We start from the raw sequence: 20,045 nt of genomic DNA, 5'->3' as shown, positions 1-20,045 counted from the left end.
TTAATATTTTATTTCTTTTTTGGTTGGAAATTAATTTTTGTGACTGAAAATTTAACCAGATTTATCTATTCGATTTTTGGTTTCCAAACAATTGTTTTTACATGAAATTTCATGTATTGTGTTGAAAATTTGACTTTTTGGTAGAAAATGAATCTTCTTTGTTGAAATTTTTTTTTTTATCGCAAATTTTACTACTATATTTTTAGTTGAAATTTGAAATTTTTATTTGAACCATTTTTGGTTGAGGATTTTTCTATTTTGTTGAAAAATTGGATTTTTGTTTTGACAATTTTTGCATCTGAAAATTTAACTACTCTATTTCTGATTGAAAAATAATTTTTCTCAGTTGGAAAATTTTAAGTGTTTGGTTAAAAATTCATCTATTTTATTGAAAGTGAAATTTTTTTGCTGAAAATGTTAGGAATGTAAACGATTTTAAATTGAATTTAATATAGTGCCCATAAATGTAATTTCAAAGAATTTATTCCCCTATTTTCGTGAAAAACTGAACTACGTGAATTTAGTTAAAATAAAAAGAAGTGAAGTTAAATATTTGAATTTTCAACAAAATAGTTGAATTTTTTAAATTTATATATTAAATCCAACATAGAATAGTTAAAAATTCAGTTAAAAAAATGTTTTCAAACAAACAAGACAAATTTTTAACAAAATTAAGTAATTTTTAACGAAAAACATGAATTTTTAATAAAAATTATGAATATATCACCCGAACAAATGAATTTTCAACTACAAAAGGTACTAAAAGGTACTAAAAGTACTAAAAAAGATCAATTTTGAACTAAAAATGGGACAGTTAAATTGAGCTAACAAATCTAAAAACACAATAAAATGTTGTCTTTTCTCAATATTTCTACTTTCATATATTTTATACAGTTTTGATATGTTTATATTTCACTTTATCTTAAATATTAAAAACATAATCAATTTTAAAATCCGTAATAACAAATTTTTCAATATTAAAAGTTTAAAAAATTGTTAAATGGACTTAAATAATTAATTATATTATCATATGTAACAGATACAAGAAATAAATAAATTACCATTGTTTTTCAAAACTTTTCTATTAAAAACTAAAAATTGCTTTTCATTTGAAAAGTTTTTTCGAATTATTTAATTTTAAAGCTTTATAATTTAAAAAATTTACATTTTGTGAGGTAAAAATGACGAAAAATTAATTTTTTATCGTAAAAAAAAGTGTGACATCAATTTTAATTTTTTTTAAATGTAATAAACATTTTTAATTCTACAATTTAAGCAGCTTTGACTTAAAAAAATTAAATATACTTCAAAGAGGTATCAAATAAAAAATTATTTTTGTTTAAAAGCGCTAATGCAATTTCAATTCCTTTGAATTTATATTATATTATTTTATTTATTAATTTATATTATTTTGAAGCAGTATTTTTTAAAATTATTCAATATGATTAATGTCGAAAACATTTATTTCTGAACAATTATCGGAAATTTCTGAGTTCAAATACTTTGAATAAAATACTTTGTATTTCAAGCTCTGTCAAGTTATACAAAAAAAAGGGTTCTCCGAGCCCTTTCAACTGGGATTTTTTTCGAAGGGGTCATAAATTCTCAGTTTCCCGTCGACAAAAAATTGGTAGATCTTGAAAAAGGCCGAGCAATGCTGGGTCACACTGCACCTATGTATTGGGGAGACCCCTGTCTTAGAGGATCTCTCCTACAGATTAACCCTCAAACGGTATACTGGTGCGAATTCACACCTACTGGTGCGATATCGCATTGTCAGTTTTAAAAAGTTGGTTGCATTTTACCATAGACAGCTGTTACAGTTTCGTTGATCTCTACGAGATAGAAGGACAAGAAAATCGAATTGGTGCGAATCAGCACCTGTGTACCTTTTACGTGTGGTAAAGTGTTGCGACCAGCAATGTCTAAATATCGTTCTCAAGTAAAGGAATATCGTTCACTTGTTGAATATAAGTATGTTTATTACATTTATTTGTTATTTATCGATTTTTCATGATCATTTCCAATAAATTTGGCAAAAATGTGATTTTTTCCATCTGATGCATGGGAATAAAATTGAAATTATCATGGGGAAAATTAATGATTATCCAAATTTCTGTAGAACCATTAGATTCAGCAGGAAATTTCACACAAAAATATTTGTTCAAAATTTGTCTAGTCTCAATCTTCGTTTATATATTCGAAGTTGAAAATGCAAAAGCCAGATTCGCACCAGTGTACCTTTAGTCTGTCAAACGCGAATCGCCAATGTCACTTTATATTTTAATTTTCAGAAGTAGAACGATACCGTCGAGACATCGAGTGCCGCCTAAATCAAAATCAAAATCCAAAAAGAAGAAGAGAAAGCGCATCATTGAGAATTCTGACAATCAGAGCGATAATGAAGAAGAGGAACAAATACGAGCAATTGGTGAAGAAGTCGAAAATGCCGAAGAAGAAACAACCCCGGCTCCTCTTTCTTATGAAGCAGATAAAGTGGCAGAAGAAGAAGAGGAGGAGGAGGAGGAGGAGGAGGCTGATTCACCGTCTGAAAAAACTCCAGTGACTCCAGAAGCGCCGTCAGAAACGGGAGAAAGTAAAGAAATTGCGGAGACTGCGGAAATTAAAGAAACTGCTGAGACTACAGAAACTGCTGGGACTGAACAGGTTGTGGAAAAAGAGACTTTGCCAGTTCCCGAAGCCGGGTTTTCTGCAAAATCAATCGTGCCACTCGAAGAAGTTCCTCAGGATCCTGTTTTCACTGCAAAAGAAGTCGAGGAGAGAGCTGAAGAGCCGGAGAAAGAAGTGTTTGTGCCTCTTATCGAAGAACAAGCGAAAAAGAGGAAAAAGGTAAGAGATTTTATTTTTTGTCCGGGAATTTTACAAATTTTTAGGGGAAAAAATCCTGACAAACTTTGATTTTAACCGTTTTTTTTTTTTAAGAATTAGTTTAAATCTGATCTTTTTCAATTTTGTTGTTATTCAGTTTAGAATGGACAATTCCAAAATTTTTTACTTTAAAATTTTTTAATTTTTAAGCGTAGAAATTTAAAGACTTGAAGAATAAAAGAAAGAGAAGCGTTTGAAATTGAAGATTTGTTATACAAACAAATTTTTAATTGATGACCTGTGAATATAAATTGATATCGTTTTTTAAATTGAATTGTATTTAAAATTTTTTTAAGTAGATAATAATTTTTCAGTTAAAAATATTCCATTTTTAAACCATGCAATTTGAAAATTTTCATTTAAGAAACAGAATAGTTAGTTTAGAAGCTTTTTTAAGAATTTCGAAAGGTTTCAAAAGAAGAAATATTCCCTAGGATTTTTCAAAATGGTTTTTTTATTTTAATAAACTAATTTTAGGAGAAAATTTAAAAAGATTTACAAAGGCTTACAAAATAGTTAAATATGAATGCGGAAGATTTAAAGATAATCTTTCCAATTTGGCAGAATTAAAAAAAATTAATTTGAAAAAATGTAAAACAACATGCAGATGTTTCAAGACTTTGAAATAAAATTTCAAAACATTTTAAAGAATGTTAAACTTTTTAAAATTTAACTTTTTACTTGAACAGGGAATATGAAAATTTTTGCAAATTTATAGTTGGAACTGGTGTTGTATCGAGAATAATAATAATTCTGACTTGGAAACGGGAATTATTAAATTGAAAAAAATTTCGAGCTAGTGCTAGAAATTTTCGAAAATGAACAAAATTCTGGATTGGAACAGGGATTTTTTCAAAAGAATTTTAATTCTGAGTTGAAGCAGGGAGTTTCCAAATTTAAACCAATTTTAAGTTGAAATTGGTCTTTATCCAAAGAAATTGTAATTTGTCTTGGAAATGGGCATTTTTTAATTTAAATTAATTGCGAGTTGGAACAGGGAATTTTTTTTAAAGAATGAATTCTAATTCTTAGTTCAAACGGAATATTTTTGAAAAAAATTTAAATTATGAATTCGAACAGGAAATTTGACCAAAAAAATTATAATTGTTGATTGAAACGGAAAATTTTTTGTCGAAAATTTATCTTTTTTGATAGAAATTTAATATTCTTGTCTGAAATTTATACTATTTCGTTGAAAATTGACTTTGATTTGATTGAAAATTCAGTTTTTTACTAAACGTTTAATTATTTAATTTTTAGTGTAAAATTTATCTGTTTTATTTGAAAATTCAATTATTTGTTGAAAATCATGAAACTTCATTTTTTTGGTTAAAAATTAATTTCTGTATTTGAAAATTCGTTTCTTTTTTGGTCAAAAATTTATTTTAATCACTACTGTATAGATTGAAATTTTTATTTATCAAATTAAAATTTTTATTTCCTTTCATTTGCAACAATTGAAATTTCCTTTGTTTAAGTTTTTTTTTTATAATTACAATTTCAACTGTTGAAATGTCAGTTATCAATTTTCTTCAATTTTCAACAGTTGAGTTGTTTAAAGTTGAAAACTCAATTTTCAGCAGTTAAAAATTTAATTTTCAATAGTGAAAAATTCATCTGTTTAAAATTGAAAAAATAAAATAAAAATGACGAAATGGTTGAAAATTTAAGAAAGTTCAATGTTTAATTATTGGAAATTCTAAAAAATTAAAAACTCAATTTTTAAATGTTGAAAATGGTAGAAAATTGACAATTAAATTTTATATTGTTAAAATTTCAATTATCAATTTTCTTCAATTGTCAATATTAAAAATTTATTTGTTTGTAATTGTAAAAGAACTAAAAATTAGAATTGAAATGATTGAAAATTGAAGAAAATTGAATGTTGAACTATTGGAAATTCAAAGAAATTAAAAATTCCATTTTTAAACGTTGAAAATGGTAGAAAATTGACAATTGAATTTTGAATTGTTAAAATTTTAATTCTAAATTTTCTTCAATTTTCAATAGTTAAAAATGCATTTGTTTAAAATTTTAATAAGAACTTAAAATTAAAATTTCAAAGGTTGAAAATGTAAGAAAATTGAATTTTCTCTATTGGAAATTGAAGAAAATTAAAAAGTAAATTCTTAACTGATGAAAATGATAGAAAATTGAAGAAAATTGCAAATTGAATTTTCAACTTTTGAAAATTGAAGAAAATTAAATTTTTCAACTCTTGAAGTGTCAATTATCAATTTTCTTCAATTTTCAACAGTTGAATTGTTTACAGTTGAAAATTCAATTTTCAACAGTTGAAAATTTAATTTTCAATACCTAAACATTCATTTGTTTAAAATTGAAACAAGAAATAAAAATGACAATTGAAATGGTTGCAAGTTTAAGAAAATTGAATGTTCAACTATTAGAAATTCAAAAAAATTAAAAATTCAATTTTTAAATGTTGAAAATGGTAGAAAATTGACAATTAAAATTTTAATTGTTAAAATTTTACTTATAAATTTTCTTCAATTTTCAATAGTTATAAAAGCATTTGTTTAAAATTGTAATAAGTACTTAAAATTAAAATTTCAAAGGTTGAAAATGTAAGAAAATTGAATTTTCACTTTTGAAAATTGAAGAAAATTAAAAAATAAATTTTTAACTGATAAAAATGATAAATAATTGAAGAAAATTAAGTTATTGAAAATTGAAGAAAATTCAAAATTCAATTGTTGAAAATTGTTTACAGTTGAAAAGTCAATTTTTTAACAGTTGAAAATTCAATTTTCCATAGTTAAAAGTTCATTTGTTTAAAATTGAAAAAAGAATTAAAAATTGCAATTGTAACGATTGAAAATTGAATGTTGAACTATTGGAAATTCAAACAAAATTTTAATTTCTAAATGTTGAAAATAATAGAGAAGTGAAGGAATTTGAAAAAAAAATTAAATTAAATTATTGAAAATTTAAGAAAATTCAATATTCAATTGTTGAAAATTGAAGAAAATTTAATTTTCAACTGTTTAAAATTAAAGAAAATTGTAAATTCAATTATTGAAAATTAAAGAAAATTGAAATTTCAATTGTTTAAAATTGAAGGGATTAAATTTCCAACTGTTGAAATTTGAAGAAAATTTAAATTTTCAGCTGTTGTAAATGGAAAAAAATGACAATTGCATTTTCAATTGTATAAGATTGATGAAAATTGAAAATTCGATTGTTTAAAATTTCGGAAAATTGTAAATTAAATTTTCAAATCTTTAAACTCGTAGAAAATTGAATTTTCAGCCGTTAAAAATGAAATAATTTAAAAATCAATTAATTAAAAATGGTGGAAAATTGAAAATTAAACAAAATTGATCATCGAATTTTCAATACTTTTAAATTCTATTGTTGAAAATTGAAGAAAATTGAAAATAAAATAAAATTAAATTTAGCACTTTCAACAGTTGGATTTTCTTTAATTTTCAACTGTTAAACTCAACTTCTCACCTTGTCTCTATTTAAGATTTTTTTTTTAAATAAATTTTTTAATGACTGAATTAATTAAAAAATAATTTCAAATTATTTAAAAATACATTTCTTGTTAAAGGATTGTTTTTTTCTGCATGTAAAAATTAAGTTTAATCTTTCCCCTATTTCCCTCCTTTTCAGCGAAAATTTTCAGATCATGTTTTTTGTAAAACTCCGCATTGTGCCTTAGTTATTTTTAATTTTTAATATGAAATTTGTAAACAGAGACCCCAAAAATCACAGATAACCCATTTTTATGCAAATCTCATAATTTTTTTTGTAAAATTGTTGGCCTTTTTGCATCCGCCATTTTGAATTTTCGCCTTTTTAATACGAAATTTGGAATCAACGACCTCAAAAACCTACAATAGCTATCTTCTCTTACATTTTGATTAGTTCCGGATTTTTTGCCACATTTTGAGAATTCTGCTCCGCTGTGAAATCGTCCAAATTAAGAATTTTTTCCGTATTTTTACGAGGCATCAAATTTTTTTTGTTTTGTTTTTGTTTGCAGGAGGATGCGCCAAAGCAGAAGAAAATCAGGCGAAAGGTAGATCATATTTCTTTTTTCAAATATGAGATGGAAAAGCCGAATTCACATTATTGAGGGTAAATTTCATTCCAGATTATATATGGTGGTTTACCGGACGAAAATGCGATGCAGGAGGAGGAAAATCTCGGGAGAAGAACTCGAGGTCGGAAGATAAACTACCAGGAAGTAATGGCATCCGATAGTGAGGAGGTAAGTGCTCAAAAAAAAATAAAAATAAAAATAAAAAAAATAGTCAATATTTTGCGGGAAATATAGTTATCTTTATTATTTATTATTAAATAATATTTTTTATGTCAGATATAATGATATAATGTCTTTTTGGCACAAAAAAGTCGAATTTTCAACAAAATATTTGAATCTTGAACTAAAACTGTCTAATTTCTTACAAACAAATATTAAGTGTTTAAAAAAAAAAAATTTCTAACAAATAGTTCAGCATTTTCAACCTGAAAATACTAATTTTCAATAAAAAAATGTAATAGCTGGCAATCAAAGGAAAAAAGATTTTATTAAATAAAAAAAAAACAGTTGAGTATAACTTAAAAAGATGAAGTTTACAACAAAGTTATTTTTATTTTTTGTATTTTCAACAAAATAGTTAAATTTTCAGTTAAAAAAGTAATGTTAATAAATAGTTAGATAACTACACCAGCTAAAATTATAAATGTGCAACCAAAAAAATGAAAATTTAAAAAAGTAGATCAAATTTCGACCAAGGAGTTGAATTTTTACTATAAAAAGATGGATTTTCCACGAAAAATGTAACAGTTGATATTTCGAGAAAAAAGATTTGAATTTAAAAAAAATGATTAATCTTTTAATATTGGTTGAAAATTAAATCCTTTTGTTCAATCTTTTTTTTTTCAATCTTTTTAGTTCAAAAATCAAGTGTTTCAGTTCAAAGTTCATCATTTTAGTTGAAAATTAATCTCTTTGGCTTAAAATTCAACTAATACAGTTGAAAATTATCACTCTGATTGAAAATTTAAATTGACGATTTTTACATGACTTTTTAGCTTTTTTATTACTAGTGTTCTAAAGAATTTAAGTGCTTGGAGAAATTCTTATGAGCATGAGAATGAGCTCGAGACTGTGCTCAACCTTTATCAGATTTGAGAATTTATGAGCATTTATAAGAATTATTCCAGTTGAACATTCCACCATTTTAGCCGAAAATTCATCTTTAGATTTAAAAAAATGTACTATTTTAGTTCAAGGTGCATCATTTTAGTTAAAAATTTATTTTTTGAGTTTAAAATTCAACGTTTAAGATTCATAATTTCACTGGAAAATTCATCACTTTGATTGAAAATTTAAATATTTTGTTCAAAATTAGTTGTTTTTTTTCGCTTGAAAATTAAAATTGTTTAACCAAAAATGTAAATAACTATTCCATTTATATATGAAAATGAATCTCCTTGGTTGACGATTAGTTTTTTTTACTGAAAATTTTACTATTCAATTTTTTGTTGACAATTTATCTTTTTGAGTTGAAAATTGATGTCCATATTTTGTTTGAAATTAGTCTTCTTTGGTAGAAATTATTTTTCCTTGTTGAAAATTTACCTTCATGGTTAAAAAATGCATCCATTTAGTTTAAAAAAATCAACCATTGGTGTTCAAGGTGCATCATTCTAAAGCTTTTTGGTTTAAAATTCAACTAATCCAGTTGAAAATTTATCACTCTGATTAGAAATTTAAATTGACGATTTTTACACGACTTTTTTGCTTTTTTTTTATTGCTAGTGAGCTCGACACTATGCTTATGTGCTTGATGTGTTTTTGAGTAATTCAGTTGAAAATTCATCACTTTGATGAAAATTTAACTATTTTTTGAAAATTCGTTGCTATTTTTAGATTGAAAATTAATTTAATTTAAATAATAATTTAAATAACTATTTCAATTGAATATGCCATCATTTTAGTCGAAATTTAAAATATTTTGTTCAAAATTAGTTATTTTTTCTATCTAGAAAATGAAGTTTTTTTAAACCAAAAATGTAAATAACTATTTCAATTAAATATGAAAATTAATCTCTTTTTGTTTATTTTTTGGTTGACAATTGATCTTTTTTAGTTGAAAATTCATGTACATATTTTGTTAGAAATTCGTCTTTTCTGGTAGAAATTAATCTTCTTGGTTGAAAATTCACCTTTTTGGTTACAAATTTATCTTTTTAGTTAAAAAATCAACTATTTCATGTCAAGGTGAATCATTTTAGTTGAAAAATAATCTCTTTGGTTTAAAATTCAACTAATCCAGTTGAAAATTCATCACTCTGAATAGAAATTTAAACTGTCGATTTTTACACGACTTTTTTGCTTTTTTTACTACTAGTGTTTTAAAGAGTTCTAAAGTGCTCGGGGAAATTCTCATGAGCATGGAAATGAGCTCGACACTATGCTTATGTGCTTCATGTGTTTTTGAGTAATCCAGTTGAAAATTCATCACGTTGATGAAAATTGAACTATTTTGTTGAAAATTCTTTTTTTTTTTTTTAGGTTTAAAATTAATTTTCTTTAAATAATAATGTAAGTAACTATTTTAATTGAATATACCATTATTTCAGTTAAAAATTTAAATATTTGGTTCAAAATTCGTTTTTTTTTCTTCGATTGAAAATTAATTTGACTTTTGAAACAAATTCAAGAAATTATTAATTACGTTTTTAGTATTATTTAATAAAATATTTAGGAATATTTTTCCTCTAATATAACTTGAATTCCTAGAACCTAAAACAAAAAATAATTTATAATAAACTCGCGAAAAATGATACCTGAAAAAAAAAAACCCTGGAATTGCCGGGGACCAAATGTTGTTCCAGGATTTGAGTAGACATCCAGTATTCTGATTACGTTATAAATATATTTTACCAGAGAATATATTGCAGGAGCTGAAGAAAGCCCTGAGGAAAACGGAAGAGAGCGAAGACGAGTTCGTAGTAAACGTGAACGAGGAGGTGAACGCGGATGCTGAGAACGATTCAGGTATCTTTAATCCTTTTGCTTTGGTGCCGAAATGAGGAGGAGGAGGAGAAGAGAGCACACAAATAATAACACTAGAAATGTTTTTCAGGAGACACGTACTCTCCGAAGAAAGACGGTGTCAAACCAAAAGTCAAGTCGCCTAAAATGAAGAAGCAAAGAAAAAGCAAAAGCCCAGCCGGCAAGAAGAAGATGTCGGACGACGACGGGACGCCAAAACCGAGAAAAAAGCCGGGTCCAAAGCCCGGGAGTAAAAATCGACCAAGAACCTCGACCTCCTCAAACCTAGAATTGACGCCTCTCATGAGATCAATGGATGAGGAGGAGATGTTTAAGGGGGTGGATGTGGAAGCGATGGCGAATCCGATGGAGGCGATGCAGAAAGACGGGATCTCAATGCACGGGGCGATCTCGGTTTCTGGTTCAGTGACTGGAGATGTCACTGAAGGTTCGCTGGTTGGAATCGGACCCGGAGAACTCGCCGAACTTGACGACGAGCAGCTCGAGCAGATGATGATGGAGGATGAGGAATACGGCAGGCGGCAGCTTGAGCTAGCCGCTATTGAGATTGCGAAAAAGAAAAAGAAGGAGGAGCGAGAGGCGAAAAAGATGGAGAAGGCTCGTCTGAAGGCTTTGGAAATTCTTGCGGCTGAACGTGAGAATGCGCCCGACCTGGACGGAGAGGCGCCGAAGAAGAAGAAGCGCGGACGGCGGAGCAAGGCGGAAATTATAGCGGAGCAGATGAGAAGAGACGGAGCTGCTGATTTGGGACTTCCAGGAATGGCTTCGATGGGAACACCCGACATGGCGCCTGGTGTTTCTTCCAATTTGACGTCGCCGATGTCCTCGATCATGGCCTCGGAAGAGGGACTGTCTTCGATGATGCCGGGAGCCGAGTCAATGATGCCTGGGGCGGAGTCAATGATGCCAGGGGCGGAGTCAATGATGCCGGGATCCGAGGGTCAGCTTTTCAGTCCAGAGGGTTCACCGATGAAGCCGAAAAGAAGAGGCCGCGGCAAGGGTAAGAAGACACTTGCGCTGGAAGCGGCTCGAGCTGCGGAGGCAGCGGCAAAGGCCGCTGCCGAAGGTGGCGTCATCGGCATGGGCACCGATTCGAATCTCTCATCTAAATATGACGATATTCCAAATGTACTTCCTACTCCAGGTAGCAGCACATCCGGATCGGCACCCTCGACGCCTCCAGCCACTGGAGCGACCATGCAGGGATCATCACCCTCGACGCAGCATTCCAATTCTTCCCAGGTAGGATTGACGATTTTTTTTATTTCGACTTTTTGCCTTTATTTATCACTAATAGTGTTTTAAGGAGTTCTAAAGTGTTCGGGTAAATTATCATGATCATGTGAATGAGCTCGAGACTATGCTCATCCTTTATGTGCTTTGAGAATTTAGTGGGAATTTATAATAACTATTCAAATTGAATATTGCGTCACAACCAACAGTGCAAATAACTATTTGAACCAAAAATGAAAATTAATCTTTTGGTTGAACATTAGTTTTTTTAGAGGAAAATTTTACTATTCAGTTTTTGATTGACAATTCACCTTTTTGAGTTAAAAATTTATGCAGATATTTTGTTTGAAATTCGTCTTCTTTTGGCATGCATTATTCTTCTTGGTTGAAAATTCACATTTTTGGGTTAAAAATTCATTCTTTTTGTTAAAAACTCAACCATTTCAGTTCCAGGTGCATCATTTTAGTTGAAAATTAATGTTTTTGGTTTAGAATTCAACTAATCTAGTTGATAATTTAACACTCTGATTAAAAGTTTAAATTGACGATTTTTACACCACTGTTTCGCTTTTTTATTACTAGTGTTTCAAAGAGTTCTTAAGTGCTCGGGGAAATTCTCATGAGCATGAGAATGAGCTCGAGACTATGCTCAACCTTTATGTGTTTTGAGAATTTAATGAGCAATTATAATAACTATTTCAATTAAATATTTCGTGTTTTTAGTTAAAAATTCATCTTTTTGGTTGAAAAATCAGCTATTTCAGCTCAAGGTGCATAATTTTAATTGAAAATTCATTTTTTTCTCTTAAAATTCAACTATGCCAATAAAGATTCACTATTTCAGTGGAAAATGCATCACTTTGATTGAAAATTTAAAGAGTTCTTTTTTCAAAATTCGTGTTTTTTCTGTTAAAAATTAATTTTTTTGACCAACAATGTAAATAACTATTTTAATTAAATATGAAAATTTATCTCTTTGGTTAAACATTAGTTTTTTAACTGGAAATTTTACTATTCAGTTTTTGGTTGACAATTCATGCAAATATTTTGTTTGAAATTCGTTTTCTTTGGCATAAATTATTCTTCTTGGTAGAAAATTCACCTTTTTGGTTAAAAATTCATATTTTTAGTTAAAAAATCTACTATTTCAGTTCAAGGTGCATCATTTTGGTTTAAAATTAATCTGTTTGGTTGAAAATTCTACTAATCCAGTTGAAAATTCGTCACTGTGATTAAAAATTTAAATTGGCGATTTTTATACGTTTTTTTGGCTTTTTAATTACTAGTGAGCTCGACACTATGCTTATGTGCTTGATGTGTTTTTGAGTAATTCAGTTGAAAATTCATCACTTTGATGAAAATTTAACTATTTTGTTAAAAATTCGTTGTTCTTTTTAGGTTGAAAATTAATTTGATTTAAATAACAATTTACATAACTATTTTAATTGAATATACCATCATTTTAGTTGAAAATTTACTAATCCAGTTGAAAATTCATCACTGTGATTGAAAATTTAAATTGACGATTTTTATATGACTTTTTGGCTTTTTTATTACTAGTGATTTTAAAGAGTTCTAAAGTGCTCGGGGAAATTCTCATGAGCATGAGAATAAGCTCGAAACCCTGTTTTTTGTAAAAAAGATTTTTTAAACAATAATGAAGGAATTCATTTTTTAGTTAAAGCAGTCAATTAAAAAAAAAGGAATTTTCAACAAAGTAATTCAATTTATACCTAAAACATGAACTTTCTACCAAAAAAGATACAGTTTAGATAAAATATATAAATTTTGAAACGAAAAATGATAAATTTACGCACCAAAAATAAAATAGTTCAATTTGAGGTCAGAAAAGTAAAATTTAAACAAACGAAAAAAAATTATTTTCAGTCAAATTAATTAAGTTTCAGCTAAAAATGTAAATTCTTAAGCAAAAATGGAATAATTGCCTCTTCAGTTAAAAAATAATAATTTTCAACTAGAGAGAAGAAAAATTCGACCAAATAGTTGAATTTTGAACCCAAAAGATCAACTTTCTATATAAAAGAGACGAATTTTGAACAAAATATTTTTTTCAACCAAAGAAATGAATTCTTAACAAAAATACAATAGTTAAATTATCTACAAAACAGGACATTTTATAACGAAAAAAAATTACGTTTATATCAAGAAGGTAAATTTTCGACAAAAAATGGAAATTAAATTTTCTGCTAAAAAAATTAATTTTAATTAAGAAAAAACTAATTTTTAACCAAAAACATCAATTTTCAACTAATATGATGAATTTTCTATCAAAATAGACGAAGTTTTAACAAAGTGCATGATTTTTTAACCAAATATTTGAATTTAAAAGGAATTTTCACCAAAAAATAGGATTTAGTCACCAAAAAGCTTAAATCAAGGGTCCGCGGTCTAAACCTGTTAACTGTCAGAATTTTCCAGCTATGTAAGTATTTGAATATTCAACAAAAAATGATGAATTCTCAACAAAAAAGTGATATTTGATATTTCAACCAAAAAGGATTTTAATTTTATACCAAAAATAGTCGAATTCAACCAAAAAAGATGAATTTTTAACAAATTAGTTTGAATCCTCAACCATAAGAGATTAATTTTCGACTAAGAAGTGCGATTTTTAACCACACACACACACACATATTTAAACAATAAATGCTTTAAATGTTCTCTTCGAGCATATTCTCGAGTGCATTTGCTCAAAATAAATTCTTGGGCATTTATGAACTCTATTTTTTACTAACACTTTCATGTCGCATTCTAAATTTTGCTTTTATCGGGTTCGGAAATCAAGGCGGCGCTTTGGTCGTTGGAAAAACAAAATGGTGGACTTTAGACCAATTGGCTGCAGCGCCACCTAGGCTTCCGATTGCAAAGCTTTAAATAACATTCGAATTTATTTTGAATCGCTGCGAGCATGACACGAGGGATCACAGTCTTTCCCGTATTCCCCCACGTTTCCCTTTTTTTCTTCTCCAAATTCTCCATTTTCCTCTTTCCTCTTTAAATATACTACTTTTGACAATACAGTACTTGAACTCGCAGTAAAGGAACGCGCGCATATCTGCTCACCTCCCTCGATTCTTATTTCCTAATATTGGAAACATAGTTAACCCTCAAATAGTACACTGGTGCGAATTCGCACCCGAAGTTTTTTCATTCTGTTGGCATTTACGCAAACACAGCTGCAACGGATTATCCCTACATATATTAAATATATGTGTTAAATATGTGTGATATATGCTAGTTCTTTATTATAGGTTCAATATGTCAAATAATTAATATTAACATTGCAAACAAACCAATTCGCACCAGTGTACCGTTTACGTATGCTGCGTTAGAGTGTACCGTTTGAGGGTTAAAAAACTCATAATAAAATTTATTTATTAATATTGAATCTTTCCTCTATTTTCCCATTTATGCTGTGATTGCTGTGACAATGAAAAATATTTACCAATAAAAATGTGACAAAATAATGAGCTTTAATATTCTTACTAATTTCTATTCGCCCATTCTGATCGAATTAATCTAACAAGAAGAGGGCCTAAAATGTCTCAGATTTTGAACTACACACATGTCGACCTCCCACTTATAAGAAGCCAAAAAAAATTTTCAGTTGTGTCGATAGCGAGCTTCACAGGCCAAAATACTTTAAAGAGAGGAGAAATGCAGAGATTTTTTAAATGAAAATAGGGGAATAAATTATTTAAAATAAAATAATGGTGGTGATATATAAAATTCAATTTAAAACGCTTTAAATTTCTATGATTTTAAGTTAGGATATTGCATTTTCAACAAAATAGGTAATTTTGTAATCCAATAGTTAAAATTTCAACCAAAGAGATCAATTTGCAACAAAAAAGATTTAAATTCTAGCGAAAGAGATTTTTTTTTTCATATTCAGAGTGTCCGCTGAACCGGGAAATGACAATGAATTTATTGTTGGAGCGGGAATTTCACAAATTTTTGTTTAAAAAATCTGACCTAATCTGATCTAATTAGTAGCGTTTTAAAATTACAATTTTAGATAAAAAAAAACCTTTTTACTTGACCAAAAAAAAATTTTTTTAAATTATTTTTAAAATTAAACTACACATGAATGATTAAAAAATAAATAATAATTGATTTTACAAGACGATTCGGAAGCAATTCAAAATTCAAGAATGTCCAAATTTTAACATTAAAAATTAAACTGTTACAATTGGACAGTCTTAATTAAACGAATGTAAATTCCTGATTTAAACTTTACAAACTATTTAAAATAACTTGAAAATAATATATGCATAATTAAAGACTTTTATTAAATTAAAAATATTTTTTTAGTCTAAAAGTTGAAATTTTGATCTTTTTTAATCAATAAATATAACAATTGTTTAATATTGACAAATAATTGTCTGAAAATCATTTTTTTTTTTAAATTAATTTGAAGGGAATATTTAAAAAGATTTCAAAAATGGTCAAAATAAATCTGGAAGATTTTAAGGAAATATTTTTTATTTTGCAGGATTTAAAAATAAATTGATGAAGATTTTAAATTATTTAAAAAGGCGTTTAGAAGTTATGAAAAAATTTCAAAATAATTGAAAGTTTCAGTTAATGTAAACCAATATGTAGATGTTTCAAGATTTAAAAAACAACTTTTGAAGCTATTTAATGATTGTCAAACTATTTAAAATTTAAATAATAATTTTGACTTTTAATTTAAGAAGTATTCAGTTCATAACAAAAATGTAATCGTTCAATTTTCAATATTTCTAACTTAAAATTTATTCTAATTATTTGCAGTTCAGTCTTTATTATTTCGAATGGAAAAATGTTGAGATTTAGAGTTCGAATTTTTTAATTTCATAAATGTTTATGAACTGGGATAAAACCTTGAATTGACCGTGAATTTTTGTATGTAATGAAAACGGCCACCTTGATATTGTACCAGCCATCCTGAAGATTTTTCAAAGAAGAAAGAAAATAAATTTCAAAGAAAAAAGACGAATTTTTACAAAAATCAAAAGAATTAAATTTTCTACCAAAAATAGTTGGTTTTTCTTATTGTGTTCTATTAATTCAGTTAAAATTCAAGTAGAAAAACCAGAATAATGGGAAAGGAGACAATTAAAGGAAAGACTGTGAAGCCTGTGGTAAATAAATAAAAGTTAAAACTTTAATTTTCCACTACACACTTTGAAATGTGAACTACACAAAGTTTGTGCTGCTACGCGACATTTTAGGCCCTGATCAAGGAATGTAAATTTCCTCCACAGAGTGCGCCACTACACTTCCGGTTGTATGGGGAAGCTCGTAAAATGTGAAAGAAAAAAAAATGGTTGAAAATATTACTGCTGTAAAATTAGAGGGTGGAGTCAAAGATATTGTTGAGTTTTTCCCAATAGTTTGAAGTTAGTGGCGCTGCTGTCAACATTTATATTCATATTTTTGTTTTCATATTATGGTGTGCATGTGTTTTCTCTGTATATTGTATTTTTTTGAATTTTTTAAATCATTGTTTTTTTTACATCAATAGAGGTGAATTAATCTAGCCCAGGTTGATATTATTGTATATAATATGTGATGTATGCAATGGGATGAACAAGAATAGGATTCCAACCAAGGAAATTGTGTTGAGAAGATAAGGTTTGCTGGAGTTTTTTTTTTAGTCTTCTCGATTATCAAACTTTCCTTTTTCTAGTTAAAAATTAAAAAAAACTGATCAAGGACAGGGAACTTACCAGTGGTATTAAATAAACTAAAGTCTAAAATATTTTCAAAGAGAAATCCACAATTGTATACTAAAAAAACTCGAACAGATCCTTATAATATAACCCGTCCGGATATAAGGTCAGAATTTCATACACCAATAACAAAAAACCCTTTCTCGAAATACCTCACAACTAAGAAAATCTCTCTTCACAGGTTTACTCCCAACAGTCTCTACCACCTAGTCAACAGTCTTCCGTAATCACGAGGATGCTCCAATCTCAATCAGTCGGTGGCAGTCCGCAGTCGTTCACAGCAGCTGCAGCTGCAATGGGCCACAAATACTTTGGCGTGCCGAGTCCCGGGGGCCAAATGATTGGCGGTCCCCGAGCTGGCTACGAAATGCAATCACGAGGCCGAATTCCATCACCCTACCGGCAGGTCGGCCAATCTTCCATGCCACCACATTTTGCCGCCGTTCGCTCGGGCACACCACCCATGAGACTCCGGGTGCCCGGACCTCAAATGTATCACACCTCGCATCATCCCATGGATCCCTCGCCCTCGGGCGGCGGTCCCATTGCCATCAACAATCGCGATCGCAGCTCTCCTCTCGGCCACGTGCCCGGAATGATTCCGCCCACCGCTGGAAGTCCCCTCGCGAAAGGTGGACCAACGCCACCTCCGCCGCCTTACGTCCGCGGACCGCCGATGTCCAGGTTCCCTGAGAATCCGCAACTCGGCGTCCGACACCAGATGCCGCCCTTTGCGGCCTCTCCCGGCAACCACTCGATGCAGCAGCCCTCGCCTCCACCTCGACCCCCGGGTAACTTCTCACCCTATCATCCGCCGCCCCCTCCCAATTATCACTATGGTGCCTATCCACCGCCTCCACCAATGACCACGGCCGACGACGCCGCCGCCTACCAGGGCTCACCATATCCGGCCGAACACTTTGCAACGTCTGCCGAGAATCAACCGATTCAGGCACCAGCGGCACCGCAAACTCAGCAGCAGCCTCATCCACATCCACATCCGCAGCAGCATCCCAACGACGAGGAAGGCTCTGGGGAATTTGGCGGTCTCGTATCCTATTTCAGCAGTCAGCGCGAGGACGATCTTGAGTCGTAGCAAGAGTGAGAGCTTGGCCAACCCTGTGACCACCACCTGTCTTACTGACTTCTTCATTTTCGAGAGTCGGAGGATCTAGAGTCGGTGTTGTGATGATGTAGTTTCTTTTTTTGTTTTTTTTTTTTTTTTCATTTTGGGACTTTTGACGCGTCTTTTTAAGCGGCTTTTATACCGAGGTAGACTACTTCCAGTTGTTGTCGGCATGTGATAAAACAAACGAACTTTGATACTGGGAATTTGATACACTAGGATAATTGACGCCTTCTCTGCCTCCAGTCTCTGCAGTACATTTTTTGTCCGTAATCTGCATCTAAAGATTGCCTTTGAGGGGGTGTTGTGTTGCGAAGCGGGCACAAAAGTAGCGTTTTTCCACACGGAGACTTATTAAATGCAGGAAAAGAAGAAGGCACACTTTCGGTCCGGCTGGAAGAAGACAAAAATGTTTGCGTTCACGGACAAGACCCCCCCCCCCCCCCCCCCCCCCCCCCCCCCCCCCGCGCGCGGTTGGCCAAGTAAGGAGGGTTTCGCCACCAACTTCCATAAAGTTCTCCGAAAATAGTGGAATTTTTATTTGAATTTTTATATATAAACTGTGACTTTTCTATGGAAGTTTGAAAGACGAGCTGGAAAGGGAAAAAATGACTATAGATCTGATGCGCTCCTTTACACGGATGGATTTTTTTTTCAGTTGCACGAGAAAGACTCGGTTTGAGAATGGAAAAAAAAAAAGAAGAAGAGTTTCGAGTATCAATCGACGACCTATGAGAAGTTTTGATTTTTATATGAACGGGCAAATCTTGACAAAGCCGTTGTTATGTGTAAATATGTAAATAATACGAATCCTTTAGATTATTATATTGTATATGTATTGTATACACAGTCAAGCAGAACGAATACCACAAAATGAATTAGTGCAAAGGGCACAAATGTAATATTTAAATTAAAGGAAAGCAAACAATGTGGAAAGGAACGGCATCTGATTATAATAAATTAACAAAAGGTGTGAAGACTACTACTATAATTATTTATAAAGAAAGATTAAGAATTTATAATAGGCAGCATATTGTATTTTACAAATTTTAATTGATAATGATGATCATAGTTATTGTGTGAAGGAAATCATTAGGTAGTAACTAGAGTGTCTCGAAGAACACGAGGCTGCTGGTAGAATTTTTTCGAGGAAAAAAAACAAGGGCAAGGTTCCCGAGATAAGTAACGTATATTTTTTTATTTTGAAATCGATTGATCGACGGATTTGAACCCTCAAACTGTACACTCCTTTCTGGTCCCTACTAAAGGTACACTGGTGCGAATCTGGCTTTTGCATTTTCAACTTTAAATACAAAAAAAAAGATTGATACTAGAAAAATTTTCAATACAATAATATGTGTAAAATTTCCTGCTGAATCTAATGGTTCTATTGAAATTTGGATATTTCATTTTTCTCATAATAATTTGTTATAAATAAAAAGCGTTTTTGAAAAATCAGTTTTTTCGACAAATTTGCCATTTCTTCGCAATTTATTCAAATTAATTAAACTTTGCGGAATTTTTCAGTTAAAGGAACACACAGACATGAAAAAATATCGTTTATGCTGAGAATGTAAATCTAGTATTTTTCCCGGTAGGTAAAAGTTGGAGTATTTTCAAATGTATGATTTACAGTTACGAAGGAAGGGAAATGAAAGTAATTCAACAATTACAGGAAAATATTTTGATTTAGAATTTCTCTCGATTTTTTATAACAAGAAATGCATCTGATGGGAAAAATCACATTTTTGCAAAATTTATTCGAAATTATCATGAAAAATCGATAAATAACAAATAAATGTACATAAACATACTTACATTCAACAAAAGAGAAAAACTCCTTTACTTAAGAAAAACATTTAGACATTCCAGCTCGCAACACTTTACCACACGTAAAAGGTACACAGGTGCTGATTCGCACCAATTCGAGTTTATTGTCCTTCTATCTCGGAGAGATCAACGAAACTGGAACTGACCGGGCTTGGGCCTGAAACTTTTGAAAAAC

The 20,045-nt window shown here is 30.0% G+C and overlaps 1 protein-coding gene across 2 annotated transcripts in view; it reads left to right on the top strand.

The window, feature by feature from the left end:
* Positions 1-18,488, top strand: part of LOC117182308 (microtubule-associated protein futsch) — a 58,852-nt gene extending 40,364 nt beyond the window's left edge. Inside the window, exons 6-12 of one of the 2 annotated variants that reach the window (XM_033375457.1) lie at positions 2,295-2,850; positions 6,899-6,934; positions 7,010-7,126; positions 9,829-9,925; positions 10,014-10,943; positions 11,088-11,185; positions 17,096-18,488. In XM_033375457.1, coding sequence (XP_033231348.1) covers positions 2,295-2,850; positions 6,899-6,934; positions 7,010-7,126; positions 9,829-9,925; positions 10,014-10,943; positions 11,088-11,185; positions 17,096-18,010 — 2,749 coding nt within the window. In that variant the 3' untranslated portion in view covers positions 18,011-18,488. Of the gene's footprint in view, positions 1-2,294; positions 2,851-6,898; positions 6,935-7,009; positions 7,127-9,828; positions 9,926-10,013; positions 11,186-17,095 lie in introns of both variants that reach the window. The other variant, XM_033375456.1, reaches the window with a different exon arrangement.
* Positions 18,489-20,045: the final 1,557 nt, after the last annotated feature.

This window comes from Belonocnema kinseyi, chromosome 10 (genome assembly GCF_010883055.1).
Source record: "Belonocnema kinseyi isolate 2016_QV_RU_SX_M_011 chromosome 10, B_treatae_v1, whole genome shotgun sequence".
Taxonomy (NCBI): Eukaryota; Metazoa; Arthropoda; class Insecta; order Hymenoptera; family Cynipidae; genus Belonocnema; species Belonocnema kinseyi.
This window is presented reverse-complemented; position numbering and strand designations above follow the sequence as displayed.